Below are 22,494 nucleotides of genomic sequence, written 5' to 3'. Positions count from 1 at the left end.
TGCTCATGCTTTACTGTCCAAACCCTTGCTGAAGGCAGCTTTTCACTCATTTTTCCCAAATCAGAGAAGATATAGCTGGATGAACTCAAGTCTGATGTACATGTGAGGATGCTGTGAAAATCTGCCAGCCCAGATCCTCTCCCTGCACAGCCTCCCCCAGGAGTTAATCATATCAAATATACTCCTCTGGCCCTTACTGATCACACCAATGAACACCTCTGCAGCCAAAGCAAAACCACAGTTTGCAAATGATTCATTGCCTTTATTCTTTTTAGGTCCTTCCATAGCAAAAACTTACAGACCACAAGCTTTGGCTTAAGCAAATAAAACAGTACAGATAAAACAGTTTCAGTACTTCACCAAAGAGGTATGATGAGAATGAAACATAAACCTCAAGTGTAGGTCAAATATTTAACTTATTAGCCAGTTACAGAGACAGATAACTTGGACAGCTCACTGGAATGGTAGCTGGATTCACAGAGAAGGCACAGCCAAACATTTTCCTTTGAAGATCAGTTCCAAATTTCCCAGCTGGCAGATCCAAGGGCTGGCCAAGCAGCCCGATTCAAATGTGAGTGATTTAAACTCATCAACTCCTCCACAAGAAATGCTGCAACCAGCAAAGAGAACCAGAACTGACTCCTTGTGCTCCTGAGCTCCAGCACTGAATGGCCAGGGAAGATACTCTAAAACCCCACAAAACACATGGGGATCTTTGTTCTGTCACTAAAGAAAAGGCCATGCAAGCAATCTGCTCAGACTGGACAAAGGACAAGCTGACAGAGATGGCTGCACAGCCTCGGGCCTCTTTGGCAAGCCTGGCTGTGTTTGTTGTTTGTTACTGGGTGTTCTTCCCAATTTACCCACTGATTTAAAATTCCCAGCAGCTTTCCTGGCCCGGCAGCACCCCACTACAGAGTGGTACCTAAGATAGCAAATGGCCTTTCAGAGAAAAAAAAAAGAGCACAGAAGGAGAAAAATAAAATACTTTCTTATCTCTCTGTCCCATCAGGCCACATGGATTCTTTATTCCCTTGGGAAGACATCAGGCAGCCCCATCCTTATCTCTAACTCTGCCCAGTAAGTGGCTCAGCTCAGATTAGTGATGCCCATCAGCGTCCCTGCAATTAAAAGGCTGGCAGTATTTTCACTACAAACCAGGCTATTCAGAAACTTGACATGGCTCCAAAAGGTCTTCCAAGAAGAAATTTGGCCCCATAAAATGGTGAGGAAGAGGATAATGGGATTTTTTTTTTTTTTCACCTGAATCTCTAGCTTTCCTGCACTGCAAGGTCCTTGGGAAATCTGCTCCTTAGCCTGAGTTTTCTGGTAAGAACTAGAAAAACCCAAGAGATCCTTTCAGGCTACAATCAGGGCATTGGAGGAGAAGCAATGAATTGCTTTAATATGAAATTCACCTTTAAAATTGATCCTACAGAACCCAATACTGGAGGCTGGTAGATCCTCCCCTTTGAGAAATAGTGCTGGATTTGGTGGCAGTACCACTCAAAACAAGCATGCAGAATCAGGCCTCAAGTACATAAAATATAGGATTTGGTGCTTAAATTTTGAAATATTTATAAATAACTTTAAGACATTCAAGCTCAGAGGCATCTACAGCCAAGTATTTCCCTCTGACACAGGGAACCACAGGGATCCACATCCCTGTGGATGCCCAGTGCAGAAATTTGATTTATGCCTAACACAGAAACAAAACCTGCCCATGCCAAGCTCTTTGGAAAGTCTCCCTCAGTGCTTTGAGAGCACGTGGAGGACACATCTAATCGTGCAGAAAGCATTTGGGAGTTGTAGATCCACAGCAGAGAGTGTGACCAGCTCCTCCCATACATTCACAGCATTTCACAAAGCAGCTCCAGAGGGATTCCTCAGCTCTTGCTGCACTGCAAGGTCAGCCCAGCTAAGCCTGACCTCAGGGACAGCTCAGCTCTGCTCTCATGCTGGAGCTGGGCCACCTGGGCTCAGGGCTGGGGTGAAGCCACCAGGGAGAGAAGGGACACCTTGGGCTCTTGAGCAAAGCCAGGCTTGGCTTGGAGCCCTCTCCCAGCTCTGTGACAGCAGCACTGACACAGCCCCATGGCCCTGGGCACGCACCCAGCCACACATCCCCGGAAGGGGAGCCTGGAATTCACCTCCCAGCCCTGGGAACCTGGCTGGCACCTGCTGCAGAACGAAGGCACACGTGGGGGTTAAGGGCAGAGGTACTTGTGGGGACGTTCCTGTCACACCTCAAGGACACCTGGTGGCACAGCAGCCCCAGAGCCAGGTGGTCCCAGGACAGCAGAGCATGGGAGCTCCACTCCCACATGGAGAAGCAGCTCCCCTCAAGAGGGCATGGAACCACAGCAGCCTTGGGAGACAGGCCAGGTCAGCTGCTTTGGCCACAAGGATATTTGTCCACGAGACACAAACTGGGACAAACTGGTCCCACAGACCATATCCCTCACTGGAGATGTTGAGCTGGATGGCTCTGCAAGCCACCAGCTACAGCCCTGAGCAAAAAAATGAACTCTAAATTTCTTTTCTCCCGTGGGTTTCATCCAGACCCATTATGTACTTGATTTCAGCATATTTTTTCTTGTTAAAACACCTAAAAAAAAAAAAAAGTTCTTTGGCACTTGTGCAAGAATGATCCATAGATGTGACACTCTCCTGTCCTTCAGCTGCTTCTTGGTCTCATCTCTAAAGATCCACGTACACAGAGTCTGTGTCCACCCTCTGGGCCTCCCCAAATAGGAGGAATGTGCAGAGCCCAATGCTGTTCACAGCAGCCACCAGGTTGAAAACAGAAATCCAGGAGCCAGTGGTCTCAATCAGGTATCCTGCCAGGTACACACAAATGACACCTGCAGAGAAGAGGGAAGACAAACATGCAAAGGCTCTGGGCTGGATCCTGCCCTCTGCAGGGAGAGGGCTCCCCAGGAGAGGAGGAGCTGCAGGAATTTACCTTACCTAGGAGGGCTCCACCTGTATTTGCAACCCCTGGAGAGAAAAGGTGTGAAAAGAAATTGTGAAAACCCACAGACAGGAGTGGCTTCATCACAGGTGCCACCAACCCCCGGTCTGCATGCTGGACAAAATGCCTTTGTGATCGTGGAATCACTGACTGGTTTGAGCAGGGATGGACCCCAAAGCTCAGCTCATCCCATCCTCCTGCCATGGGCAGGGACACCTTCCACTAGCCCTGCTCCAAGCCCTGTCCATCCTTGGACACCTGCAGGGAAGGGCAGCCACAGCTTGTCTGGACAACAGCCCCAGCCACCCCTGGGTGCAGCAGAGCACCTGAGACACACAAAGGCACCTTGGTGGTGTCACCTGTCCCCAGCACTGGCAGGTTTGTCACAGAAGGAAGCTGAGAGGGCACACACAGAGCAGACACTGCCCAGAGCTGCCCCTGCTCAAACCCTGATGCTGGTGACCACGTCCCCCCAAGAGATGCCACCTCTCCAGCACAGAAACCCCACAGAATCCTTACCAAAGAGCAAGCCAGCACACGAGGGGGCCAGGTCCTGCACGTTTACTGAAATGCCACTGGTGAGAGACAGAGGGGGAGATAAATGGCTGTTTGAATGGAACACAACTGCTTTTCCATCGTTTTCACAGTTTGCTTTGTCAGACACAAGGAAAGCTCTTGGACAAGAAATGGCACTGGCAGGAGAAGCTGAGAGTAAAGCAGGTGAGTATCAGCAAGAAAATAATCCAACTCAAAGTGTTCAGAGGGGCCACAATGCAATTCCCCTCCTGCTCCATCTCCCTCCTCCTGGCTGGTCCAAGCCCTTCCATGCTAGAGGTTTGCTGGATTACTTCCAAACTCCACCAGCATCACAGGGCCCAAACACAATGCTCAGGCAAGTGCTAGTTCCTGTTCTCATGGTTAGGACAGAGGCAGCCTCCTCTGAGACCCCAAAATGCCACATGTGCAGGGGAGCTGAGGGCCACTGTCCCCATGGCTCTCCTCACCTGTGGTTAAAGGTCTGCAGTCCAACAGAGGCTGAGGCAAACACTATTGCTTTGCAGAAACTGGAGGTCTGGCCCAGGCACAAGGCAAAAATGCTTGAGACACCAGAGCCAATGACCTGGAAAAAAGGGAAAATTAAACACCACAGCACATTTTCTGCAAGGAGAAAGCAACTCCTGCCACGAACAAACTGTTCCCTTTTCCAATGGCATGAGTTTGTGTGCACCCTGTGCTCCTCCTTCTACCCCCCTCAATGTCCTTCTGTGTCAGAGGTCTGTCCAGAGGGATGTGATGCTGCAGATCAGAGGATACACTGTGTTCTCACCCAGCATTTCTATTTCTGCTCACTCTTGTATTGTTACTTCCTCAGTACCTAAGGGGTCATTTGGAATCATCAGGGACAGGTTGTGAAAGAAAACACCTTCAGAGCACTCACTGTGCTCGATGCTGCCATTAATCCGGGCTCTGTTCCTCAGCCAGGGTTTTCCTCTGGACTTCCTTTCACACATCCTGACCACCAGTTAATGAGCAAAGGCAGAAAATCTCTCCTGTTTCCATCTACAACCCCCAACCCAGCTCCATGCAAGGTAACTCAGGTACCTCTCCCACAGCTCCAGCTCTCTTACCTGCATGAACTTACGAATGGTGATGGTTCTGTACCCTGGAGAAGAAAGGGACACTTGGAGTTAACTTAACTTAACTTGGAGTTAAGCACAGCTCACCTTGTTGCCCAGCCAGGAAACTACAACATAAGTAGATTTCAGATGCCCAGATTTCATCTCCAGGTGGATATTATGAATGAGGTCAAAGGGAGCCCCAAACACACCAATGGGATTTGGACACTGGAGAATTTATTCTGCTTTTGTATCAGAACCTCACATTGTTTATTTGCTGGGTCTCTTCCCTACCAACAAGCACTCCTCTCACCCAGGTCCTCTTCCCACATCACATAAGAGCTGAGGAAAAGCCATAAAGAGCTCTCACCTTGACTAATTAAATGATCAGACAGAAATCCACTGAACAAGCTCGTCGGAATTGCAACCAGCCAGGGCACTACATTAAACACCCAACCCTGAAAAGAAGTGAAAATCAAGAGAGATTTGTTGTCAGAGCCAAGTTTGTTTGCTAATATTTTGACAGTCTGTGGTACCTGTAGAAAAGAGAAATAACTAAGCACTCAGGACTTGTGGCAGCACCTGTACCCCCACTGCAGAGCCAGCTCTCAGCTGCACCGTGCCCCACTCCAAGCTCTGTGAGGGAGCAGGTGCATCACAACCTGTGGCATTTGTGGTCTTTCCTTCCTCCCAGCAATGCTGCATCCAGAGGAGAGGCAGAAAACTCTGGGAAAGAGGGATTAAACGTGGCAAAGTTTACTGCTCAGTAAGATGATGTGGTGGGCAGCCACAGAGCCCTGGAAAGCTCAGTGTGGGTTTCCTGTGGGTCCCCAGCAAAGCTGCTGGCAAAATTTCCAGCAGCTTCCAGCTCATTAGCAGCATTACTGTGTGAGGCTGAGGGAGCAGAGCTGGATTTTCTAATGGCAGGATTAGGTAACATTATGTGTAGCAACATCCTTGGGCCCATTTTCAATTAAGTGAGCTGCAGCTGTAATCACAGACGATTAGTGGTCAGCTGGATTACAGCTGCTCAGGGGCACTTTGGTGCCCAGATCCCACAGGAGCTGAAATCAGTGTGGGCTGGGCTGGATCTCATCTCAGCTGGTTGAACCTATTCATCCATGCATGCACCCATCACCCCCAGCATCTCCCCCTTTGCTCAGAGCCCATCACCCTGTGGGGGCATCTCCCCTTCCTGTCTGGCTTTGGGATGTGTGGGAGAGCTGAGTGATCTTGGTTTTGAATAACCCTGTTAAAGATGCTCCTGGAAATCACACCAGGGTCCACCTGCATCTTTCCATGCCTTTGAAATTTGGGTCTTGGTCATTTTTGAAAATGTTAGCCCACGGGCTCTGTGGGGTGGTGCTTCTGCTGTCTGTAAACAGCAGCTCAGCACATCAATCCCAAATCTGTCTCATCCCACAGCCCATCACCCTGAGCCAAACCCTTCATCACTCAGGTGGTCACAGGTGCCCAGCTCACCTGCAGCAAGGGATTTTGGCCAGCAGGTGACACAGGTTACCCACATTAGGGATTACCATCCATCCTTTAAAATCAAGCAGCCTCAGCCCGTTTTAAACAGCACAAAACGATTATCAGCTGCAGGAGCACTCTATAGAGCATCTTACATAAGGGCACCGTGATATAATGCTTAACAGATGGTAAATTACTGCTGCACAAGCACATTACTCGAGGTGCACAGATCTTGTCACAACAATATGTTTGCTGGTTTAACACATGATTTTAATATAAATATCAAGTGTGCCATAAAGAGCTTTACATATGTAATATGAAAAGGCATTTGTAAGCAGCTCTGGAAATTGTAAAAAGCTAACAGAGCCATTGTGGAGGAGGCAGAGTTTCTGAGAACAAGATGAAAATACCAGCTCTCATCCCAGATCAGTACTGCCTGGCTTTCTGAAAAATGGGAGTATCATTTGTGCTGAGGAGAGGGAAGATTTTGTAGTATTTTTGAAGTACACATTATTGCTATTAATGGTAATTATCATTTTCACAGGCAGGCCTGAGCTGTGCAATGTTAGTCCACTTAAAAACCCTGTAAAAAAATTAGGAGTGAATGGTGGTTATTTGTAACAGGATAATGTCATGAGCTTTGTTGTAGTTGAAAAATTATCTTTTCTTCAGAAGAAAAGCAGTCTAAAACCCAATACAACCTGCTCTTCCCTTCACCCTTGAGCATCCCTAAACAAGCAACTGCAACCTGGAGAGATTTCCAAAAGTAGGAGCAGAGGTGCCACAGCTCCAAATCCAACAGAGAAACCTCCCAGGCTGCTCTCACCAAATCCCTCTGCCATCATCTTCCTCCTCTCCACCCCCTTTTGGCCTCCTTGAACTGCAATGCTTCTGCTTTGGAGCCAACCCACCTTGGAGTCGGGAAAAGTTTCCTTAAAGAAAGTCGGCAGCCAGGAGAGCAGAGTGAAGAACGTGCTGGCCGTGGAGAGCTGAGCGATGATGACAGCCCTGAAAATACACAGCTGAGAGGAAACAATCAGCAGTGACAGGTCATGCTGCCTGGGAAAGGGCACTAAGATGTCAGCTCCTAACAGAAATCCCTGAGATTTTTGTCATGGAGAGATACTCCTTTCGGCTTCCTGAGATTTTTGTCACAGATTTTCAGCTCCAGTTGATTTTCAGCTTTCTCCTTGCAGCTGGTTCTTTGCTGCCCCACCGCACAGCCCCGGGGCCAGGCGAGGTTAATTGAAGTGCTAATTATGCCACTGCATTTCCCACCGGTCCCTTCCAGCCCTGCAAGAGCCCTCCTGCTTCGAGAGGTGTAGTTTAGGGTTTTCTAGGGATTTGTTATCAGCTCCATTGTTATTCAAAGCTAGAATGGGTTTGCTGCCCTGCAGCCCCATCATCCTCCTACTCCTCCCCTCCTTAAAACAGCCCTTGGGAACACGCTTGGATGGGCTTCAGTACCCACTGCAGCATCCCAAAGGCAAAATGGCCATTAAAAAGATGTTTGCCAGCAATGAGAACACAGCCCATGCCACCCAGTGCCCCTGAGCAGCACTTGTTAGGAGCCCATTACAATCAGCTTTTCTAACAAGACCCCTGGAAAAATATCACTCTGGAGGAGCACAGGACTCAGCCTGGGAAGATTTGCCAGTAACATTCGAGCCTGACAGTCCTGTGGACAGAACATAAACCACCTTTGCCAAGCTTACCTTTGGAGCTCTTTATTTATACTGAAGGAATTAGAAAACTGGTTCTGCTTCTCAAATATACATAGTAAGTGGACAAAAACCACAGAGGCAGAAGAAATAAGCCCAGAGAGGAGAAAAGAGGGGATGCTCCCAGCCTGGGCAGTGCATGCAGCTGCCTACCAGATCGGTGCCTTCCTGAACAGCTGCTTCCAGGGAACTTTGGTCTGCTTGGGTACCGAGAGGCCTCTGGTTAAATAGTTCATGGGGATGGTGAGTTCTGCAGGGAAAAAAGGAAGCTGTGGTCAGTAATTACCTGTGCAGCTGGCGGCAGCCCTGGGGCACTGCTGTACAACCACTTCTAATCTCCTTCTAGCCCTTGGTTTTTTGGCTCTACCAGTGTTCAATGCTTATGGAAACACCTTGCTACACTGACCAAATTTTTTCCACACCCCTCCCCATCCAGCCACCTTCACCCACGTGTTATATCTCTTTTATAATTTAACAAAAGTCCCTTGGTAGGGATTGGGTTTGGATTCTGTGCAGCACAAGGCACACACCCAGCTCCCAGTGAGCTGGGCTCCTACATACCACGCTCACCCTAATAATGCTGTAGCCAGGTGTAATGGTTTGTCCATATGTGGAATTACTCCTAGGCAGTTATTTGGGAAGAGATATTGTGGATTAACTGGTTTTCAAAAGCTCTGTGTGTAGATGCTCTTAGTTTGGAGTAAGTATCTTGTCCTGCTTTAGCTTAATCCACTTTGAAGATCATGCTCTGTTTTGTGTTTTCACTGATGCTTAAAGAGTACTGAGGAGCCAGATCAGGCTCTCAGCAATGATATAATCCAGCATGGGACTTGAAACAGGAAATCAGCATTGCAAGAGCTCAAATCCTGGTTTTTGGGTTGGTGATCTTGGGTGAGACACAGGTTACAGAACACATCTGAGCAAAAGGCCTTTGTGTGAAACCAGGCACAATCTTGGAAATACAGGATTTGCAGAAAATAATGGAGAGGAATCACTTAGTTCCCAGATCCCTGGGAGCACTGCCAGCCCCAGGGATGCAGCTGGACTCACCTTTCTCACTCAGGAGGTATTTGCAGGTGCAATAAACCCAGAGCAAAGTGAGCAAACCAGAGAAGTAGAAAACACTTTCCCAGCCGTACCAGTCCAAGAGGAGAGATCCTGCACCACCAATCAGCAGCGTTCTGCAAGGGAAAGCACTCAGATTTACTGGCCTGGCTGAGAGCTCAGACTGAGCACATCAGTGGGAGACTCTCCCTGGGGTCAACACTGCTGCCACTGAACCACAGAATCCTAAAATTACTTGGGTTGGAAGGGATCTTAAAGCTCATCTTGTTCTACCCCTGCCATGAGCAGGGACATCTTCCACTATCCCAGGTTGTTCCAAACCCCACCCAAACTGGTCTAGGACACTCCCAGGGATGGGGCAGCCACAGCTTCTCTGGGCAACCTGTGCCAGGGCCTGCCCACCCTCACAGAGGAGAATTTCTCAGTCACTGCATGTCTGGGTGCTGCCACCAGTCCCACCATGGCTCTGCAACCTGTCCTGTACCTTGAGTGGCATCTCAGGCCAGATCCTCAGTGGCAGGAGAAGTCCCAAAGGGACCTCACCCTCACCTGCCCCCCACTGAAAAATGGTCATTGGGGAAAGAAAAGGAGGTTGCTGATGTGCAGTATCCCAGAGAATGTGTAAAGCAGCAGGAGAAATGAGAACACTGGAAAACTAAGTGATTCAACACACTGATATTTCTATTCGGCTTTTAAGCAACCTTTCCATTTAGAAAGGAAATTCTGATGGAGATCAGCAGAGATGGAGAAGCTCTATTCTTCCCATCTATCAGAGAGGACAGGTGACCAGTGTCAGGCTGACCCTTGTTCTTCCTACTGAATTGGGCTGTTTTCCATAGTAATTAAATGTTGCAAACAGTCTTCAAAGTCTGGTTTGAAAAGAAAGAGAAAACAATACATAAATCCTTGGCAGGCAGGACAGCAACTGCCTGAGGCTTCCTCAGCTGCAGCAGGAGTCCTTGAGGACCCGTGAATCCGCATGTACTTTGGGCTGTGAGTTTTGCCTCCAACTATTTCATGGCATTTCATCAGACAGGATGTCCAGAGACTGTCACTGGCTGCTCAGAGCCTTTGAACTCACCCAAACTGTGATCCAGTCCCCACTGTGCTGTAGGTGAAGGCTCGCTCGCTCTCCCGGACCCTCTGGGACAGCAGGCTGGCCAGGGATGGGAAGTACACCCCTGAGAGAAACAGGAGCAAGGCAGGGAGCAGTTAGGCAAAACAAAAGCAAAGTTAAGAGATCCAGAGTGAGCAAAACACTGAGACACAGCAGCAAAACCTTTGGTGAATTCAAAAGAGGGATATAAAATAAACTGAGTGGATCCATCACCATCAAAGGGTTTTTGTGCCTTCTCCGTAATCCCCTTTCAGCATCACCAGTGCTACTGTAAATCCATCAGTGCCAATGCACTTCCCAGTGCTGCAGTTGGCAAGAGGGAAGGAAAATCACCCCTAATTATCCAGAAGTTTTGGCAAGAGCCAATTTTCTCCGAGTGTTTTGAAGGAGTTTTAAAATGTGGAAAAACAAACATGACCAGAGATGATTTCCAAAGCCAGCAGCCCTTGTCTGGCAGAGAGATTTCTACAGGAAAATGACTTGTCAGTGACTTTCTCTAGAAATGCCACTGGTTTTTCCCATGGAAGTTCTGGATGTGAAGGCTGCTTTGAGGCAGAGAATTGCCCAGACACCCATGGGAAGGGTTCATGCACTGCAGACCAAGAGACTTGCACCTCAATGTGCTGCACGTGAGCCTCTGTGCAAGGAAGCCCCTGGACAGACAGACACACTGACATGCTCAGGACAGGGGTCTCACCTTGCAGCAGCCCCATGAGGAACCTGGAGGAGGTCATAAAAACCAGATGGGCTGAAGTGACATGGGTGAGCATCGGGGTGAGGACTGTGAGGAACCCCCAGGCTGATGCTGAAAGGAGGAGGACTTTCTCACCTCCTATTCTGGAAGACAGAAAACACATTATCAAAGACAGGAGGGCAAAAGGGCAAAGTGCTCCAGTCCAGACTCAAGTGCCCTTCCCAGTTTAACCTGTTTTTAAGAGCAACCTTTTGGTCAAACCTGTTCTTCTCTTGGCCCTTAGGCAGTAAATTTGACCTTTTCCCTTCCCAGCTCCTGTCAGCACTGCCCATCCAACTGATCCCAGAGATCTCACAGCACTGGGCCACTCAACTCTCTGATGCTGGTGGAGGGGAAGCCCAACTGCTGCCACCATTCTGCTTCTCTTAACCAGTGATCGTTTTCTATTTGCTCTTTTGCAATCCTCAGCTCTGCCTTTTACCATTCGGGTTTCTCCGGGTGTTTTCTTGCAAACTCTTAAGGACCCTAATTAAATAGCAAAGTGCACTGCACAGATAATGCATCCCTTCCAGGCATGTGCTCCTCACAAAAGATTTCATGGAAAAGCTCTCTCACTAAGAATAGATTGGCTGGAGAAAGGGACTCAAGCAGGTAATGACTCAGATCCTTACAGCCAGCTGGGGAAATTGTTTACTTTTTAATTCATATCACACAATGGAGACAGTTTTTCTAAACATGATGGAAACAGTGTATGGGGACTTGCTTGAGAAAAGACTGCAAGAGAATATAGGGCAGAGGGACTGGAAGTGCTGAACTGAAAATAAAGATCATCTGTGCAATCAAATCAAAAAAGCTGTATTCACAGAATCCTAGAATCTTGAGGGATGATATCCACAGCTTCTACATGGCCAGTCTAAAGTACCCACATCCCTTCTCAGCCAGAGCTTGTCCCCATGGACACACTAAACCCTCCACCCCATTGCTGGACTCAGGAACTGAGGGGTCAAAACCAAGCTAAGCATCATTAAACCAAGAACACATGAGGATAATTTCCAGTACTGATCGCTGATGTGTCCTCCAACAATCTGTGTCAAGCAGTAGCCCCAGAAGAAGCTGCTGAGCACGACACCAAACTGCTTCTTGTCCCAGTCGAAGTAGGAGCTGAGGGCCACGGCGCAGATGGGCACGGTGACACGGGCACAGTAGAGCAGGCACGTCCCCAGCAGCAGCATCGCCGTCCACAGGCGGGATTCAGGCCTGCAGGGAGGGAGAGGATGGTGGGAAAGGGCAGGGGGATGCTGGGCCCCCTGGCTCTGTGCACAGCCAGGATTGAGGGGTCGCCTTGGCTTTGCAAGCTGCCAGGGCACCTATTGTCAATTCCTCAACTTCTGGGTCACAGGCTGGGCCCTCCCAGGGGGGTCCCCCATTGGGGGGGACCCTCCTGGAGTGGTTTTGTGTCAGGAAAGAGAGACCCACTGGATTTTTTTCGGTCTTCAGGTACTTGTTTGTTATTATCTAAAGTTTTGCACACTGTCCACACCAGGCTCAGTGCACTGGAGAAGCACCACAAAAATGGCCAACAATCTCTTGTTAAAAGGTCTTTTAAAGCTAAACTATCCAACTGAGAACTGACACCTAGATTATTTCCCCTTTTAACCCAATAACTGATCCCTAAAAGCCCGCAATGTGGATTTTTCCACCCAATTACAAAATACCACCCAAATCCATGAAGAAGGAGGAAGAAGAAGCATGAAGAAGAAACCCAGGACGACACCCTGCGCCCTCCATCTTGCTTCCACCCACAACATACTAAAAATCCCAAAACCTAAATTCTCCCCTAAGTAATACACCTACACTACTCTCTACAATCTACTTCACACTTTAGTGGATTCTAGTCTATCTTGAAGTTTAGGAAACTTTCTCCATGAATGAGGGTCAGAGTCAGTGCTCCCCTGGGGGTCAGGGCACCCCAGGGCAGACAGAGAAATACTCCCAGTGCCCTGGGTTTCCACAGCAAGCCGAGTCTGCCTCGATAAAATGAAGGTCAGCACAACTCTCCGGGGCACAGCGGTGCTGACACAGAGTGCATCCCATCTGCTGGCTTTTAGGAACGATGCCAACCTCATCCCAAACACTGTGGGACTCCAGCAGCAAATCTCTGTCCACAGGCTGCAAGGTGGAACGGGCTGCTTGGACATCACTGGCTGTGGATGGAGGGAAAGGCAGGAAGGAACCTGGTTTGCTTTTTTTCCCTCTAAAAAAGAAACTGTTCTTTAAAGGATAAGGGAAACAAAGGAAAGGTCGGTTGGAAGCACCTGCATGAGACACACCTCTTGGTAGCAAACATTAGTCATTTGGCATGTCTACATTCCTTAGGGGAAGTGATCTGTGTGTTACCTCCTAAAAAGGAGGGATATGCAGGAATTCTTCAGAGAGACAAAACCTGATGGGCCTGAAGAGCTCAGAGAGATAAGCAAAAAAATTAAGTCTGGACAGATAAGAAATTTTAGATAATAAGAGTGAAAATATGTTAACAGAAAATATTTTCTGGTGTGTGAATTCTCAGCCTCAAGCAAAAGGCTTCTACAGGAGTAAGTGAGAAACAAGTCAGTGATGGCTTCTGGAGCAAACAAACACATTTTGCTGCAAATGTCAGGCCCAGGTGTAGGTAAATCCCTCTGCCTTCCCTCAGCCATGCCACTTTGGGTTCCCCCCTTTGCCAGTGAATTACAGAGTTGAAAGCTGAGGAAGAACACCCACTATTGGTACTATTTGTGTTTGATTCTTTCTCTGCCCAGAGACCAGAGCACAAAGCACTGAGCTAACAGACTCTGCTCCAGGGGAATTCACTGCACCAGGGCAGTAACCTCTGGGCTTTTCACCCTGCTGAACACACCCACCCTCCATGTGGGAAACAACCAGGGTCACCTTTTACATCAAACACAGAGCTGATTTCTCTGTCCTGGAATGATGATAAATGTGGGTTAATCCCACACAGCACAAACCCATTTATAAAGGTGTAAATGGGCCCTCACAGTGGGGAGGTGAAGGAACAATGAAAAGCAGAACAGGAGGGCAGGTGAACCTGCTGGAGATGGATTTATTGCTGTTTTCTGACAAGGCAGATAAGCAGCTAAGGGCTAACCTCTGGCAGGAGGAACTGGAAGTGTTTCAGTTGGTGTTTAGAGGGTTGGAACTGTTGTTACTGTGCACACGCACGAGTGCACAAAATAACACAGGAACTGGCAAAGCTCACGTCTCTTTGCTGGAGGAATGAGTAACCAGGGGTTGACCTGCCTCAGTCATTTCAACTAGCTGGGAAATGCTCTCAGAGCCCCTCCTGGGCTTACCCTGAGAGGAAGTTATCTTCAATCACGTCTCCATTTGCTGCAAAACCAAAGGTGGGTTGGTTTTTAATCAGCAGCCCTAGCCAGTTCCAGGAACAGTGGCTCCACTGACTCCAGCTTGCCACAGAAAAGCACAGGGAAATCAAAGGCTCCAGGACACTGTTTGTCTGGGTCAGAGAAACCCCAGCAGGACAACATGACAGGAGTTTTTGGGTATAAATCCCCCCACCAAAGGCAGAGGGCAGGTGGGGATAACCAGCCATGGAAAAGCTCCCAGAGAGCACTCAGGGATGGGATGCTTCCAGGCACAACTCCTGCCTGCCCTGCCCAAATGGGCTGCTGCCAGTCCAGGGCCATAATCTCTGTTATCTCCAAGAGCACAGCACTGATAAAGTTGAACTACTGAACTTGCAACAATCGAGGTGACCGAGTAAAGCACAGCAGCCAGTAATGTGTGGAGGTATTTTCTATTATTTAGCCACCAAGATAGTTTCCTAAATTGTACTTTTCCCTTGCAGCAAAGGGACACCTTTATGAGCTTTCACTGGAGTGGGGCTGAGCTCTGTCTCTCCAGTCATTCTGGTGTGTTCAGAATAACCTGCAGTTATCCTGATAAGCACAGAAGCATTTTATTACCAGATCAACAATTTTTCCTTTATCCTAAACCCTGTATAACTCTGCAAGGTGTAAGAGGGAGAGAAAAAGACCTGAGCATCTCAAGGATTCTTTACTCCACTTCTCTCAAGAAGCCTCCTCTCCAACTGATGTTCTGACAAAACTCCAGGGATATATTTTTCTCTTGACTTTTATTTTTATTCCAAAGTACTAAATAAATCTCTGGGTGTACGACACACTCTCAATGTTCTCTTTGACTACTACTCCATTCTATATTCTCTTCCTTTATGTTTAATTACATCAGTAGGGATTATGCTCACAACAAGTGGAGAATATAATGATGGCTTCAGACTACCACTTCCTCTGTAGGCAGCACATCCAGCTAGGAAAATCCATGCAAAGAGTATGAGTGTCAAATGTAATCAGGAGCTGCTCACACCCACCTGGAAGCATGGCAGGAATGATTTCCCTGCAAGGACAATGACGTGCTTGCATCACAGGAAAGAGCTTTGTAAATGCATTTTCTCCTAATTATAGTTATCACAGAGGCTGCAGATGACTCAACGTTCTGCTCAGTGCAAAACAACAACAGCAGAGGTTACACGGGAGGAACCTGGACTAGCACAAAGACAGGAATTAAAACCCTCCTTCTAAAGCTAAGGAATACTGACAAACCAAACAGAAGTTTTTGTGGTGACATCAGCAATCTGAGAAGTGAAACTTCACCAGCGGTAAGAGATTAAATCTAACGGTAACAGATTAAATCTAACAAATTAGATTTCATTTGTTGATGAGGGAGGGAGACAGAATGTGCTGCAGATAACCAGCCCAAGTCAGAGCACAGGAAATCACAGCCACTGCTGTCACTGGTGCCACCACGCCTGATTCACCCTCCAGACCAAGCATCTCCCACCAGGATCCCTGGCTATGTGTGACAGGCACTGCTGTGAGAGGGGCCAGCCCTCCACACCACTGGCAGGGAATCACTGGATCTTGTCTGGAGCCACCCAACTGATGTGATTTGGTGCTGAGTGATGGCAGTGGCTCCTCAGTGCCCAGCCTGATGTGCAATCCCCTCCTCCCCACAAGAGACAGGCACTGCAGGTGCATCCCCTCCTGCACATCACCGAGACCTTCTTCACTGAGCAAAGCAGCCATGCAGCTAGAAACACTTCCTATTTCACAAACTTCCAACCACCACCCAGACTATAATTAGCCCAAGCCCTAATGACTCTTCCTGTGTGGCTTTTTGAGCAGACCTGTCTGATGTTCCTTGGTTCTCCTCCTCCAAATGCAGCCTTGCATACTGGGTGGAAATAGCATTGCTTCCAAGCATCCCCTGATTTCCCTGAGACCCAGCTCCCACCAACTAAATGGATCCCCCACTCAGGGCACAGTGGTTAGGATGGATTTTTCAAGGATGCCTGAGATCCCCAAAGGGGCAAAAGCAAGCTGAGCTGTCTGGCAGTGGAAGCAGAGCCAGCAGCACAGGGTATCTTTATTTGCAGTGTGTTTTCCTGCTGGAGGAATTTCTCCAGTAGATGCCACAGAGCAAATATTTATTCAACTTTTATTTCTCTTGACTCGCCTCCCTCGTTTCCCCCAGTCTGCAGGGCTTTGGCAGACACTGCAGGTCACTGTTGAGATGGACTCTCTGGAGTTCAGGCTGTCAATTACATCCCAGTTTAGCCCCCCAGTTTAGAATCAGGACCCCCAGGTATTTTCAGGTGGTAAGAGAGCTGTGTTAGACAGCACAACTACCAACAGCCTGTCCCAGCAACAGCTCTTGGCCAGAAGCCATCTGCAATATCTGTGGGTGTTTTCCATAACTGGAAGAACTGGGAACTGCAGCTCCTGATCTGCACAGGATGGGCACAGGGACCATCAGCAGAGCACAACGCCCACCTCCCAGGAAGGGCATCTCTACCTCAGCTCCCCTCTCTAAAAAGAGATCAGGAACAGCTCCTGGGAGACGCACGGAGAACACGTCAGTGCAGACACCCCCTGTGCCCCCAGCCCTCTCACTGCCCCCAGCCACCAGCAGTGGGCACTCCCCAGGCCCTGGCAGAATCCCAGGGTGGGGATGAGCCCACCCTGAGCTCCCAGCCACGCCACCAGCTCCAAATCCAGGACACCCACAGCCCAGGCACGAGGCCACCCCCCAGGGGAATGTACCCAGCACTGGTGCCCCTGTGCTTGGTCACCTGTCAACCATGGTGTGTCAACACTTCCCTCCTCATCACCCATTCCCAGGACCATTCTCCTTCCAAAACACTCTTTTCCAGCTTACCTGCCTATAGCTTTAATTTATAATAATCACCACAAGCAGGACTGACTGACTGGCACCAACACAGCAGCCACGCAGACACCCCTGTGCCAGGAGATAATACCCAGGTTGTTATTTTTAACCCTGTTTGACAGTCCTTTCACTTCTCATTCTTTGTTTTTCTCAACAATTTCTCCTTCAAAATCTAACATGCTTGTCAAGAGAGAGGCTTGGAGTAATTTCCCCCTGCTCCTCAATCAGATTTTGTCATGCTGTAGACCAGCTCCAAGCTAATGATTTGTCACTGTCAAAACTAGCTTTGGGGTTTAGAGGAGAGTTGTTGGATTTTTTTTTTCCCAATCCAGCTAGCAGCCAACAAGAGCAGCACAGAGGACACAGGGCTTTTTTTTCCTGGGAAAGCTGCTGGCTTCCTGTCCACCTCCTGTGCTCAAGCTCCCTCCACAGAGCTGCAGATGGCAACAAAGTGGTGTTCAGCAAAGAGCTCTGGGTTTATTCCCTCTCTTCATTTCTTGCTTTCGGCAAAAGTAAAGATGAAATTAAATTTCAGCAGCTCATATGAGCTGGAAGTAGTTGTTGAGTCCAGGTGGAGGTGATGAGAAAACATAATAATAAAGCAGAGGCGTGCTTTGCTCGCTGATCTGAGGGCATACATGGATCAGCCAGAAATGAAATGTGTGCCCTGCTTATGTTTTCCACGTGAAAAAAGTTCTCAGCAAGGTCACTATTAAACCCAGGGTGAGGAACTTGTAAAACAAAAATCCCAACCACCAAAAATATCCCAAATAACCAACTAAAGCTGCAACATCACGTTGACAGAACTCAGAAAAAACAACTGACTGTTGTCTCTGGGCAAAGATCAGGTGACTGGAGATCAGCCTGTGGCTGGGATAGGACTCCTTTTATCTCTGGAGCTTAAAGAAACTTTAGAATCACCCCTTGTCTTCAGGTGTAGCCAGAGGCTGGGAGATGCAGAGTGGCTTCAGGAGTCATTTGCTTTCCCATGGCACAGTGAGTTTTTCATGCTGCATTTCTCTCCTGGAGGCACCATCCAAAGAAATGTGAGCCCCACATCCTGTGCTGGATCTGCTGGTGGCTTTGTGTGCAACCTCCAGCAACTGATTTATGTTTTCACTGCTTTGGTCTTCCCTCAGTTAAACCAGAGATGCTTAAACACATCCACTGCCCGAGGGGTCCTGCTTTGGCATGTTGGCATCAACATTTAGAAATGCTCTCTAACTGTCCCGATGTGCTGCATAAGCACGAGGGCTTTTTCAAGCCCCAAACAGAAATCCCCAAGTGCTGTTCTTGGAAGAGATGTGTGACAATGGAGCCACTGGAAACCTGCGGAAAAATTTGGGAAAGGCAGGCAGGAGAAAACACAAGGCAAGAAGAGTGGAAGAGGAAGGAAAAGCCAGTTGAAAAAAGGGAGGACAAAAGAAGAAGCAGCATGAACAAAGACTGAAAAATAAACCTGCCAAGATAACTGTTTATCTCTCCTTGCACTGACAGATTTTGGAAGACTGCCTGGCATGTCTTTTGTTGGAGCATGAAAGGAGAACCCATGTCACTTCCCCCACTTGATAACACCTTGCCCCCATGGTAGCAACTCACTACTTGAAAACGATGAAAGTTGTTTATTTGCATATACTGTTCACAAATTGTCCACCAAATTCACTTCATCCAGTGAGGTACTTTATACAACTTGACAAACCTGCTCGAATGATCTGGTGGCTCGTTCCCCCTTTTTGCTCCCCTTTACTCACCCTCCACCTGCCCAGTTTACTTTAGGTCACAAAAACTCCATAAAACCTCCCCAAAGAAGGGCTGTGCCCACGTGTGTGTCTACACTAAACAATGGGGACATGATCTCAGCTTCTGTGAACTACAGCAATATAGATAATGATCTGAGGTGCCTTAGGTTTATCTTGCTGCTCCTTCCCATTAACAGGATTCTCTCAATCATTAGCAGCATTTAGCATGGTCAGAATCACTTAAAATGTCTGTCTCGATCAACAGGCTGTTTTCATCCCTTTTGTTTTGGAAAGTGTAATCTATGTTTTGCATTTTTTCCGAAGAGATTTGAGAAACAGGAGAGCTTGTTCTGGTCAAATGTTTTCTGATTTTTTTTTTTTCCTAGAGGAGAAGCCTATAAACTAAAGTTTTGCCCCCTGAAAATCTGGTGTGAGGTCCCACCACTCCCACTTCACAAGACTTAGAGAAAAGTTAGCAAGGGGGAGACAGAGAAGGAATTTTCTTAAGCGCTTTAGGGAGAAAGAATCTTCAAATGTTAAGCGCCTCTGTGCCAAAGGAGCTCTTTAAGTCCCACCCCGTTACTCTTAAGCTGAGCGTGGATTTGATGAGATATCCCAAATCTCTGAGTGCAGCAGGAGCCCCCCTCGGGACGGCAGCTCAGAGCCGGCTATCAGCCTGCTGCCCCTGCAGAAAGAATGGATGAGGAACACCAGTTTATCCAGCGGCTATTGCTGCTGGAAGGGGCAATCCCTCCCCCTGGCCTCCTGTCCCTGTGCATTGGCACGGGTGCCACCTGTCCTGTGGCTGTCCCGCTGCTCTCCTGCCAGGGCGAGGTCAGCACGGCGTGACCCCAAGGCGAGGGGAAGAGGGGAGCCCCAGGGCTGGCCACGGTGGCAGCCAGACATCGGCCAGCTGAAACCGAGCCAGGTTTCTCCAGCACAGGGAGTCCAGGTTGGAAAAGCCTCTGAGCATGAATTCCAGCTGCCCCACTGGTACTTTGGAATTATCATCTCACCCCACCTCAGGTGGGAGAAGGGGCTGATCCTGAGGTCTTGGTGCTGGATGACTTTGCCAGGGTGGCAGAGGAGCAGCACCGCCCCAGGTGTGCCAGCCCGCTCCGAACACTGCATCACCCTGCCTTTGCCTGTGTCCCTGCTGTTGGAAGTGGTCACTGGCGGTTTAACTGCATTTTAAGTATTTTAATGACTTTGCATCAACAGCAGCTCGTGCTGTCTAGCTGCTGCCCAGCTCCTTTTCCAGACTTTATCTGAATTAATGACTACGACCAGTACAAATATCCCCACTGCAACACTTCGATAAGAACCTCATAGCGGTTTTGTGTATAATTCACTGATTACAGGCCAGAAATAAGCTCAGCAGCTGGTTTTTTTTCCCTCTTTTTTTCACAGTAATTCCCTATCTTCCCCCTTCCTTCTACCGTCTCTGCTGCAGTCGGGAAGAGTGAGACAGCGGGACCGCCCGGGGCGGTGGGACCGTGTCCCTCCCGGAGGGCAGCGACGGAGACAGGGACAGGAGGGTCCCGGCCCGACGGGGAGCACCAAGCTCCTCGGAAATCCCCTCTCCGGGAGCGCTGCGGGCCGCCCGACCCCCTCCATCCCGGAGCCGCATCTTTCCCAGCAGCTGCGGGGACCGAGGATGCGGGGAGAGCACCGGCCGGGGGCACGCGGGGAGTCCCGGAGAGCGCGGCCAGCAGCGGAGCGGCTTTCCCGGGAGCGGGAGAGGCTCCAGCCTTACCTGGACCAGTAGGGCTCGGTGCCGCCATCCCGCCTCATGCCGTCGCGGGGGCCGCTGCCCAGGGGCGCATTCCGGCCGCCGCCGCCCGCGGCCATGCGGGCAGCGCCTTCCGCCTCCCCGGCTCACATCGCGGCCGCCGCCGGCTCCCTCCCCCGCCGGGCCGCGGCCACGTGTCAGCGCCTCCCGCCGCCCCCGCCCGCCGTGCCGGGAAGTCCCGCCCGGCCCGGTGCCGGTCCCGGTCTGCGACCCCGGGCAGCCCCCGAGCCGCGGAGGGGCAGGTGGCGGCGCCGGCGAACCGCGCGGTTCCGCTCGTTCCGTCTCGTCCGGTCATTACTGACACCCCAGCGGGCACAGCGAGGGCACGGAAAGAGGGATCGGACCGCGGTCTGTTCTCCTGCTCCCGTACCTGGGCAGGGGATCGCTCCCCGCTCCCGCTGCTCTCGCGGGTTTGCCGGCAGAAAAGTCTCTGCTTCTGCTTTTTAAGGATTAGAAGCGAGTATAACATTCGCTTCCGAGGTAAAATAAATAGGGATAAGTGTTGTTACAGTTTGATTTATGTCTCTTGGATAGAGGCGCTGCCTTGCTGTATCTGAAAGAGATAATCAAACTCCTTTATGGAAATAAATAATTTAAATGATGGTTATCTCAGTCCACAACAAAAGGACTCGTGACTCACTTAAAGATCATGAACGAGCAGGCTGGAGGAGCCTTGTTGTGACATCGTTCAGGTGATGCTGTGGCCGATTGCAGCCTGGCAGCAGGAACGACAAAACTTCAGGTGAGCAAAGGATGGAGGAGCTCCCGAACAGCCTGAGCAAGGTCGTGCATGGCCCCTGGGAAAGGCACCAGAGCTGCTGGGCTGCCCCAAAACACGCAGGTGCACGGCAGACACCTCCTGTCTGCTATTCCTGCAGCCAGAAACCTCTCAGACCTTGGTGGAATGAAGCCTTTAGCAGACTAATATTTAGGTAATTCAAATATCCTTCTCCCATCCCTTGGCAGGCCCCTGATGAAGTTTGCTACATAAATTAGGAGGCTGATTATTGAGCTAAACCTTTGAGAGTGAAATAGCAAAAAGGTTCCTTACACATCAAAGACAGCTCCAAGAGAAGGAGGTTGCTGAAAAAGCAACAATCAAGTCATACTTTATTCTTTGCCTTGGTATTTCTTCCTCAGAAAAAAAAGAGGTCTTCCCCAAAAGGCCTGTGGCATAGTCAGGCACAGTCACACAGAGAACACAAATACAACGAGCTTTGCTGCAAGTCGAGACTGAGGGGAACCACGTGTAGTAACCACCTAAGTTTTCATTTAGTTGTAGGCTTTCCTCCCTTTATTTGGGCAGGAAATGAAACCATGAAGTATTTTTATTCGCTCTGCTACTGTCCCCTTTTCCAGAAGAGGGAGCCAAGTCATGGCAAATTGCAGACAAAAATATAAACCACTGACAATGTATTTTGGGTCTTTTTAATTGTTTGTATGTTTGGAGTTCAGTTAACTTGAGACAGGAGGGGAGATGGGCTCTGATGTAACTACAGAAGTGAAATCCATGCACTAAGCTCAGGAAAGAACTGAAGAGGTCTTGGGCATGGTAGAGTAACCACAGATCCAGAAAACTTATGAACTCACAGCCAGGTATGAAGGATCCTGTATTCAGTCTCAGGGCTGAGGAGTGCAAACACTTCCAACACTGACACTGCAACAATGAATCATACTTTCAGTGAGCTAGTAGTCCAGTTGGAAATCAAGCACAAATTTTCATTATTTTTGTACTCTTTTGTTTTGCTCAGTGCCACCTCTTCAATTAGGAGTTTGACTAATCTGCCTCTCAGATAAGAAGATACTTTCACTGTCCAAACCAGCTGCACTTGAAAGTGTTTGAGTGCAACATCCATCACATTCACATAAATAAAGAGTAAACACACAGACATGGTTCCTTTTACTGCTGTATGATTTTCTATAAGCAAACCTCTCCCAAGCTGATTAAATGACAAATGGAATCAGCTCAGAGGACAGGTGCTGACTAAAGAAAATAATTTTACAGAAGAACACAACCTCCTCTCATTTTTCCTGTGTTCGGC

General features: G+C 49.0%; 1 protein-coding gene across 1 annotated transcript; it reads right to left on the bottom strand.

Annotated features, from left to right (window-relative positions):
* Positions 1-430: 430 nt before the first annotated feature.
* SLC17A9 (solute carrier family 17 member 9) lies at positions 431-20,548 on the bottom strand. Its single transcript, XM_041417815.1, has 13 exons — positions 20,417-20,548; positions 11,720-11,917; positions 10,664-10,803; positions 9,931-10,030; positions 8,835-8,965; positions 7,938-8,034; positions 6,975-7,071; positions 4,961-5,048; positions 4,603-4,637; positions 3,979-4,094; positions 3,494-3,549; positions 2,971-3,000; positions 431-2,864 (listed from the first exon to the last, which is right to left on the bottom strand). Exons 1-13 carry the CDS (start codon positions 20,509-20,511, stop codon positions 2,701-2,703), a joined length of 1,347 nt encoding a protein of 448 aa, XP_041273749.1. The 5' UTR covers positions 20,512-20,548; the 3' UTR covers positions 431-2,700.
* Between the last annotated feature and the right edge of the window lie 1,946 nt (positions 20,549-22,494).

Source organism: Onychostruthus taczanowskii, unplaced genomic scaffold, assembly GCF_017590055.1.
Source record: "Onychostruthus taczanowskii isolate IOZ18803 unplaced genomic scaffold, ASM1759005v1 scaffold57, whole genome shotgun sequence".
Lineage (NCBI taxonomy): Eukaryota > Metazoa > Chordata > Aves > Passeriformes > Passeridae > Onychostruthus > Onychostruthus taczanowskii.
Note: the sequence above shows the minus strand (reverse complement) of the source record. Positions and strands in the feature narration are given on the sequence as shown.